The 9431-nt window shown below is 44.0% G+C and overlaps 1 protein-coding gene across 1 annotated transcript; it reads left to right on the top strand.

Moving 5' to 3' along the window:
- Nucleotides 1–8373: 8373 nt before the first annotated feature.
- On the top strand, nt 8374–9113 carry LOC117652034. The gene is made up of 3 exons (XM_034396667.1): nt 8374–8566; nt 8651–8768; nt 8843–9113. The coding sequence occupies exons 1-3, from the start codon at nt 8374–8376 to the stop codon at nt 9111–9113; spliced, it is 582 nt and encodes a 193-aa protein (XP_034252558.1).
- The last annotated feature ends 318 nt before the right edge of the window (nt 9114–9431 follow it).

Raw genomic sequence — 9431 nt, 5'->3', positions numbered from 1 at the left:
CTGCGAGGGGTTACCCACTCCGGGAATCGTGTGTACACTCAGTCCGGGAATCGTTCGTAATTTGCCCAAAATTTTATCGAAAATCTTAAAAGTTTCAATGGAGAGGGATATGTAATAGACACAAAACACTCAAAAGCTACACAAAACACTCAAAAGCTAAGAAAAATCTTCAAAAACCTCTCCTTTTATGCAAGATTTGTTCAGGAATCGCGGGAATCCGGAATCGTGTGTACGCCCAAGTACCGAGTGGGTAACCCCTCGGGGTGCTGGCAAAGTAGCGTTCGCTACCATGTCAAACCCATTATTTTGGACGAATTTTACGGTAGTTTTCCTGCTATTTTTTGTTTTCTGCGCTTCTGGATGACTGATATCACAGTAAATTCCATTTTTCTGGTGTCACATTTAGTACTCCGATACGAAGGTTATGTTAAGCTTAGGCTAGAGCCACGGATGACAACGCTAGCTCTTCCAGTTTGCCATGCTGTAAGGCTTTTATGTTGGGGGGGGGGGCATTGCGGGCTTACATAGCGCCCGGAGGGACCGCTCTCCAACTGCTGGCTAGGACCCGAGGCCAGTCCGGCCCTGTTAAAACGAGTCAAATTAATCCCTACAGACTAAATATTCTGACTGAAATAGATAATAAATTGTAGCAATACCTCATGACAGGGTGTGGTGTTGGATTGTCTACCACACCGGCCCTACAATATGCACTATAAAAGTTTCGTCTCTAATCCAGGACGTTTAACTTACATCTGTCTCACAGTGAAATTAGCCTGTTTATGTATTTTTCCTCTTTGAGTGAAAAACGTGTCTGCTTGGTTTATTGAGAACCAGGGACCTTTAATTAATGAAAATAAGAAAATATCTTGCAAAAGTGGTCAATTTACAAGCAGAAAGACGAAATGGCCCACAATTGATGTGACCCACAATTGATTCATTGTGGTACAGATCCTGCAGTTTTCACGATTCCGAAAAATAAATTCAGAAGTAAATTTCTCTCGTATTTAAGCAAATCATATCCAAATTTGAGCTTCCTACAATGCTGACCCACAACTGGTTCCAAAAATCAATTGTGGGCAAAAACAGACTATTTTTAAAACAGCCACAGCTTAGTAAATAAGGATGATAGACGGGGCTACTATGCTGCAAAACTTAGTCCAAGGACCATAGTTTAAGGCTGCACATGCACTTTTGTCACCAGGTCAGAATTTAAGGCCATAATTTCGTAGTTTCAAAAATGTGACCCACAATTGATTTTTTACCTTACAAGAGGAGTGAAAAGCTGGTGAGCGATGAGTTTCATGAGTCCATTGTAGGAGTACCTTGAGTGGAAGAACCACCATCTTTCTAACTTTTTTTTACTCGTTCTTTACACACCACTCACTAACATACAAAACTCTATGTGAAGAGAACGAGTATTGTGTTCAAAAATGAGTTTTGGGGGGACATCTTTCATCTCAGATCTGACAGCATGTGGGAAAATGAGAGTGGTATCAAATGAAAGATGGAGTGTCAGTCGCTAGATCGTAAATGAACTTTTTTTTGCTTGCAATGAGAAATACTGAGAAAATGAACATGAAAGAGAGACGTTTTTAGTGCATTATGTGAAACTAACCTCTTTTCAAGTGTTTGCATCTTTTGATATAGAACGCCACTGGAACGCAAACAACAACGACAACGACCAGAGATCTTTGGTCAACAAAAAACTAGGAGGGTATTTTCCAAGTGACAATGGATAATTTTGAGAAATTTGGTCATAAAGAAACATCGTTTCACGCTAATCGTGATATATGTCTCAAAAATGCTAGCGGTTTTTTCCTAATGAAAATTTCTTGGCAGGTGTTGCATGTCTTATGTTGGAGATGAGAGACGAAAAATAAGTTTCATTTGACTTTTTTTTTTAAGAAATGTGTCCTTCTGAGGGTTTTTGGGCATGGAAAAAGCAGGTTTTTTGGGACGGACTCACGGACTCTAGTGTAAATTCGATTATGCACGAGAATCGATATCTCGAGATATCGCGATGCATCGATGTTCCCTGCCTGAGAGGAGAACCAACCGGAAGCGTTTGTTGAAATCATAGACAATCAACTATATCCATAGACCAACTGCTTTATGCCCGGCTGGGATCCATGTGTTACGCCGCTCCCTGACTGGTCCGTACCTTTCACTTCAACATTTCAAGGTTAAAAACTCGACAAATGTCATTTTAGTGGGCTGATTGCATTCAGCCTGTTCAAATCTATGTTTCTGGCTCTTGGTTTTTGAGCAAAGCTGTTGGAAAATACCAAGTGAAACACAAACAATGTTGTCGCACGAGCGGTGTTCCTCCGTAAAACTTCCTCTGAGGTCAAAAATTAAAGTTCATTTGAAAAATCGAGCCGTTTGATGATATTCCTCATTTATGTGAGCTTCTTTTTCACCCACTGAAAGCAGCTGAACATCAACTTAAAAGGTATAAACTGTTCCACAAGTGTGGCATCGACTGCACCAAGCTGCCTCCGCCAGCGAACGCCGCGTTCTGATTGGTGGAGCTCGAGCCTCCTCGACCAATCAGGACGCGGCGTTCGCTGCCGAGGCAGCTTGGTGACCACAGCCGACCAATGACGAGTGAAGTGAAAGGTAACGACCAATCAGGGAGCGGCGTAACACATGGATCCCAGCCTGGGCATGAAGCAGTTGGTCTATGGATATAGTTGATTGCCTATGTTGAAATGCAAAATTACAAATCGTCAGAGGACAATTCATGTAACGATCAGCGACTGACACATCAATCTAGCTTTGTAAAGAACGAGTCCCTCCCATGTGATATCAATTCTTTGATGTCTTTCCTTCTTGTTTTTCTTTGCAGTGATACATTTAGTGATTCCTGTAGTTTAAGTCATTATCAGTTTGTAGAATCAGAAGAGAGGAAACAACCAAAAAACAACTTCCAATGAATGTAAAGATGTTTCCGAGTTTTGTTCGGCACTTATGATTACAAGTAAGTAATTGCTTCTCATGCCTTTGTCATTGCATTTCAGATGGAGTTTCTCATGTTTTCTTTCTTCTTTCAGAGCTAGTCTTTGAGTTCCACTCATATATGAGTCTTAGTATGAGTCTGTTTCTTTTTGGCCCGTTGTTGTTGTTGTTGGCGTCTGTGTACAAGGAAGGAGTTGAGCTAGAGCAACCAGATTTGGAGGGTACTTCAGGAGTACCGTCCAAACAAATAATCCGGTGGTGCAAATCCCGTCCGGGTCGCACAAGGGCTGCTGCAGGTGCATCATGGTTTACATGAGCGGGAGGGGGATTTCCGCCATCATTGGTGCTAGCAGGGCACATAGGGGTATTTTTGGAATCGGGGCGACGAGACAAGATGAATGGACCTGGTCCCGACCCCATCGGCCGCTTTTACAAGTTGGCCAGATCAGGATCTTCAAAAAAGGGGGTCGACCGACTAAAAAAATTTATTGCAGGTTTCGATTGGTCTCAGCAAGACCTTTTCAACGAGGGGTCGGAAGGGGGGGTCCAGGAGCCCACCTGCATGAGTTATGGGAAAAAGTGCGACGGACTCGTTTTCCCGTACGAAAATGATGGAGTCCGAAAAGCAGCCAAAAACAGCCGTTTGCGGACCGTCCGAAACGGCTCCGAAAGTCGGACGGGGACAGTTCCTAAATCCGTCCTCGGACAGTTCCCAAAAACATTGAAAAAGACCAAAGTCAGAAAGATTCCGGACTTTTCCTGAGTACCAACGCTAGTCGAAAAAAACGGACAGTCCGAACAAATGCACCAGCCTGCTGCCCCCGCCCCCCCTTTCCCCCTTCCCCCTTTTCCCCTTTGGACGCAGGTTGCTTCGGCCGGCCGGCCGGGGACTTTTCCCCGGGAGCAGCGCCCTAGCGCCGGCTCGGCTGGGCAGCCTCCACTGCCGAGGCGGCTCGGCTCCGATCGGCTCGGCTCAGCTCGACTCGGCTTGCTCGGGGGCATGGTGGCGGGTCACACACGGCAAGGGGCGCTATTAGCCTCCAGTGGAATATTACACACAAATTTTGATCATGCACTAAGTGTATCATACCTGCAAGTAAGGGAGGGTGGGGCACCATGACCACTGGGGCACCATGACCACCCCCCTCGCTCTCGGGAACTACTTTGCCGACGGCAACCCGGGCGACCCGGGCTTTCGAGAGAATAGAATTTAACTATTTTCAGCCAGAGCCCTACCTTCTAGCTTCAAGGGTACGACCATAGCACCTCGCCAAAATTTTTTTTACAGCGTTTTTGGCTAAATTGGGCGTTTTTCAAATCTGGGATATTTTTTCTCACTCTCACATTTGAGAGGATAGGTTCGATGTCTTAGGTTTTTCTCAAAATGTCGGCTCTTCGGCAAAATATTCAACATCACATTTAATTCTAAGTAGTTGTTTGCTTTCTCGGGGAGCCTTAGAGTCGTAAACTGCACTGTGGGGCACCATGACCACTTTTTAGTGGGGCACCATGACCACACATATTTGAGTGTTTTTTCTCATATTTTGGCCTGATAATGATTTATTTTTGTCGAAAATTTGCTTTTTGCTTCTGAAAATGTATAAAGGTTGAATAATTGCTGCAGAATAGATAGTTTTATCACAAATTTGTGATAATTTGTGAATCACCAAGATGATTAAGAATGGTTCTGAAACTGAGACTTGAAATGGTGGTTTCTCTTGCACTAAATGAGCTCCAAACCGCAAAAGTTGGCCACGAAGGCGATCCGTGGCTACTTTGCACCAAGATGGCTCTGGCATTATGAGAAACAGCATTTAATTCACTTGTTTGCAGTGTAGTAACCGCGATAATTTTCTTAAAATTTACCAAATTGAAATCTGCATACGAATTTGGACTCGTCTTAGCAAGACAAACATAAAATGTTAACACATGTCATAGCTTTGGATGTGAAATTTGAAAGCCCTAGAGCGTTAACTGTTTTAAACCGTCCATTTCAAGGCATCTTAGAACGTTTGATACTTCGAAGGTTTTTACAGTGTTTTTTTTAGTTTAGTTGACTGGCCTGATGGTAATGACAGCGATATAAACAATTTCAATGAGAATACTGGTAGAAAGTACACTTTTTTGGGCCAAAAAATTACTATGGTCATGGTGCCCCACGGGGTGGTCATGGTGCCCCATAGGTGGGGCACCATGACCACTTTGCGTTTTATTTTCCAAAGTGTTCTGTGAGCCTGCCGTGCATTGCAGACAAGTTCCAATGGGTGGAAGAGGTCCTTGGAGGTCCAAAGAATCCCCTCATGCTAGAAACTTAACTGTTCGAACCACACGGTGGAGTAGAGGGAGGCACAAAAAAAAGGTGGTCATGGTGCCCCACCCTCCCTTACATGCCTGCACAAGCGAACTCGTTGAAGTTGTTTGCAAATGATGGAAACACTTGGGGACGAGGGTGAAAGAAGAGAGGCGAATAAAATAATACACCTCCCACCCTCTCACCACCCGTCCTTTAAGTTTGAGAGACAGACACACACACTTGCGGTAGCCAGCAGCCAGTGGATAGTTGTTTGTTTGGGACACTTCGTACAGCAACGCACTCAAATTCGATCAATGTTTAGGAAAACGCCGTACACGACACCTCACCAAAAATTACTTCCAGAACAGTCGCGAATCGCCTGAACATCGCTCCGAGAAAGTATCGAGCGAAAAGTAGATGTGACTTGTGCGCGTTTTTCTGTTCACTGATCACAGATGCGCTGCTGTGCGATGTGACTCGCTCAACAGCTCGCCGTAAACTGGCGAAAACTGCATCTCTGGCCGCGTCCGCCAGGGCGCCAGGTAACCTCGGCGACCCTTCGGCGTGCTTCGGCATGCCGGCGAGCGGCGATTTCCGCGTACCCAGTTGCCGGGACGTCCGGGCGCCCCGGCTCGGCTCAGGTGCATGGGCCGGCTGGGCTCCGGCTCGCCTCTGCTCGACTCGAGCCTCGCGGGGCCTGGCGGGTTGGGCCAGCGAGGGGCTGCAGTCCGGGACAGCTGCACCTAGGCAGGACTCCTTCGGACAGTCCTTGACTAAGAGTGGTTCTGAAACCAAGAAACGGAACTGTCCGGTCCGGACTCCGATTCGGCCCGGACTCGATTCGGGCCTAACCAGAGGGAAAGCGGAACTGTCCGGGGCTGGTGGACAAGTTTGGAATAGTCCTTGGCTAGGTTTCGGAACTCTTCGCTATTGTAAGGGTTGCGCTCCTGCTGTGCCTCTATTGCAAGGAGTTGCAGTAGCATGGCAAATATGGGTATTTTCGGAATGAGGGCGAAGAGACAAATGAAATGGGCATATTCTAAGGACAGTTGGAGTAAAAAGTGTAAGGACTATTGCATATTGTGAATAGAAGGGCGGGCCTAAGTCACGATGGTACATCGATAACTTTGCTTTACCCGCTCACGGGGTGTGTGATGCGAGCGGGCCGAAGGCCCGGGCCTTCGACGGGCCAAGTTGGGTCTGATGCGAGGGCCGAAGGCCCGAGAAAAGGCCGCCGGCAGGCCAAGCTGGGCCGGCCCCCTGTCGAACCGAGTTGCCGGCGCAGCGAAGCGGAGCTGGCTACTCGGTCCGACGGAAGGGCGGGCCCTAGCTTGTTATAGCCGAAAAACACATAAAAACGGCGAAAAATCGAGTTTTCCGCAGGCAGATTACTTCTGTCTTGAAGAAAGGGGGTCTGGGGGGCCGAGCCCCCCAGCCCCAACAAGTTAAAAAGTTCCAAGGGTCAAGATCGTGTTATCTGAAGCATCTCTACCTAGAATGAAGGGGTGTCTAAGGGGCGGAGCCCCCCAGAAAGAAACCAGTTAGAAGTAACCGACGACGGACAAGCCATTGCCTGCCGAAGGCAGGCTAGCAGGGCGGGATAACTTAACGTTACCGATAACATAACGGAAAGTCAAGAGATACCGTTATTTCTCTTATAGATGGTTGGTTAGTTATTTTTTTTAACGAAAATTTTGTGTTATTGTCGTGATAACGTTAAAACAATACCAAAGCACTTTGCGTTATTGAAATAACGGTAATGTGAATAACTGGAATAGCTTTGCGAAAAGATAACGGTTATTTCTGCCAAAAGACAAGAAGAAATAACGTTATCTCCGATAACATTTAGAGCATGGTTTGGAATTAAAGTTAATATTTGGCCTCTCGAGTTCACTTTTATGTTAATAACTATATCCGTTTCAATGATAGGAAAGAAATAACGTTATTTCTCTTAAAATTAAGAACATGTTACGAAATTAAAGTTAAATGTTTGCTCTTCGATTACGTTAAAAGCTCTGAGCGATTGCTGCACAAAAGAGACAGAGGTTGACATGGGCATGAACGAGGCGCGCAGCAGTAGCGGGTCTAGCCCTAGAGCCAGCCTGAGCGAGGGGCAAAGTGGTACCTTTTGCCTGCTTACTGGAGCAAAGTGATGCTTTTGGCCTTCGAGCGGATCTAGAATCTAGGGGCAAGGTCCACCTCGTCCTCCGCTCTCCCCCTTCCCCTCCATCTTTACCCCGTTTTGCGCTTCCCGCGTGGCGGCTAATCTTAGAGCCATCATCTGAAGTTAGAACTTTTGGCGTGGAAGGGTCGAGTGGAAGTTTCTTCCAGATAAAAAAACATACTGGAGATTTTTTTAAAAAAGAATTCCGTCTTATGACGTCGAGAAATAAAATAAGTGTCAGGAAAAGAAGTAAGCAAAAAAATTGGAATTGCAACTGATAGGTGAAAGCCGAGAAAAATTTTCTTTGCGTTCAATGATTGTGCAACGTCCTATTTTTCTGGTATTTTTGCCGTTGCAGTGGCTTTAGAGACTCGATCATTCCTTTGAAATTTGTTTGCTCATTATGCAATAGCCGGTTGAGTACCGATTGTTTGTTCAGTAAATATGTCGACTCTTGAGATATCAAGGACATTATTTTATTTCGGTTCCAGTAAAAAAAAATTTCCTTAAATAAGGCAAAATATTCTATGCAAAATAAGCAAAGGACATTTATTGAAAACTTTTAGAGCTTAACATCACAGTAAAGTCTAGAAACTAAAAACAAATCTGGCAATGTCACAGCACAAAATCAAACAACAAGTGCAATAATTTTTCACACATATAATATATACTTCATGTATCATATACACATGTATATCATAGTAGGAATAAATTGTCGATAACAATTGAAGTGGTTAAAGAAAACTGGTTAACAAAACTAAACCAAACAGTATAGGCTTCTAAAGCTAAAAATCACAGCAAAAAAACCTAGAAACTAAAAAAATACATTCTGGAAGCTCTTCTGGAAACATCTCAAACAACAGATCTGTTACAACCTTTAGATCGAACATGCTTTAGCCCTTACAAAAAGAAGCTGGATACAACACTTATCTCATGGCAGAGGGAAAACCAAAGAAGCATGTCAAAATCAGAATTTGTTGATCTGATTTGTTCAATCTGGAACGAGGGAATTTCTTCACTTAACATCATCTCAGGTTTCAAAACCTGTGGAATCTTCCCCGTCAATCAAGACAAGTATCCTGTTGACAGATTGAATCCAGTAAAACTTCAGAAATATTTAGATTTTAAGGAAAACTCTGTATCCCAAATAGGTAAGTTTAAAACCAAGCAAAATTATATTGTATTGTTTGGGAACGTTCAAAGTTTTGTTTCCTAATTCTTAATTTTGATCACAGACCTACTCCAATCAAATCCAGTTTCCGATTCCATAACGGCTGGAGGATCTTCTGAAGTATCATCATCGTCATCACAACACCGAACACCTTTAGCTAATGTAGACTTAAATCAACCCAGGTAAGCAAATAAATTTTCCTGCATGAAAAAAAATTGCGTATCAGGTTGTATTATAAATGCTATTTCTTTTTCAGCACTTCTCATCAGAGTTTTGAAACTCTTTTACTTCAGAAGATTGGAACTACAGCAGCCCCAAAACTACAAAGAATGCAGATAAAGCCTGATGCCGCTGTGGTAACATCTGAAGAGTATATTGAGAACATCAAAGCACGAGAGGAATCAAAAAAGAAACCAACTGGCAAGAGGAAGAAATCTGGGAAGGCAAACAAGTCATCTGAGCGCACAAGGAAGTCGAAGAAGAAGAAGCCTAATGAAAACAGAGCCAGCCGAGGAAGAAAGTATTGATGACCCCGATGAAGTTGAAACTGTAGCAGAGCCACAAAAAGCGTTACCTGTCCAGGAAAAAGATTACGTCTTGGCTAAACATGGTAATAATTGTGAGTATGTGTGCTGGGTCGCAAATGTATTGAGTGAAATTCATGTAGAAGTTGAGTTTTTACGTAAGAAGGGAGACAAGAATCTGTATTTTGTAAGGCCCCAGATACATGACATTAGCACAATTATTGGAACAGATGTAATCAGAGTTCTCACACTGCACTGCTCCCGAAGAGGTCAATATAGATTTCATGACCTTTCTGATTACTCAAATTTATGTTAGCATTT

Source organism: Thrips palmi, unplaced genomic scaffold, assembly GCF_012932325.1.
Source record: "Thrips palmi isolate BJ-2018 unplaced genomic scaffold, TpBJ-2018v1 HiC_scaffold_6, whole genome shotgun sequence".
Taxonomy (NCBI): Eukaryota; Metazoa; Arthropoda; class Insecta; order Thysanoptera; family Thripidae; genus Thrips; species Thrips palmi.
The sequence above is the reverse complement of the archived record's forward strand: the minus strand, read 5'-3'. Positions and strand labels throughout refer to the sequence as shown.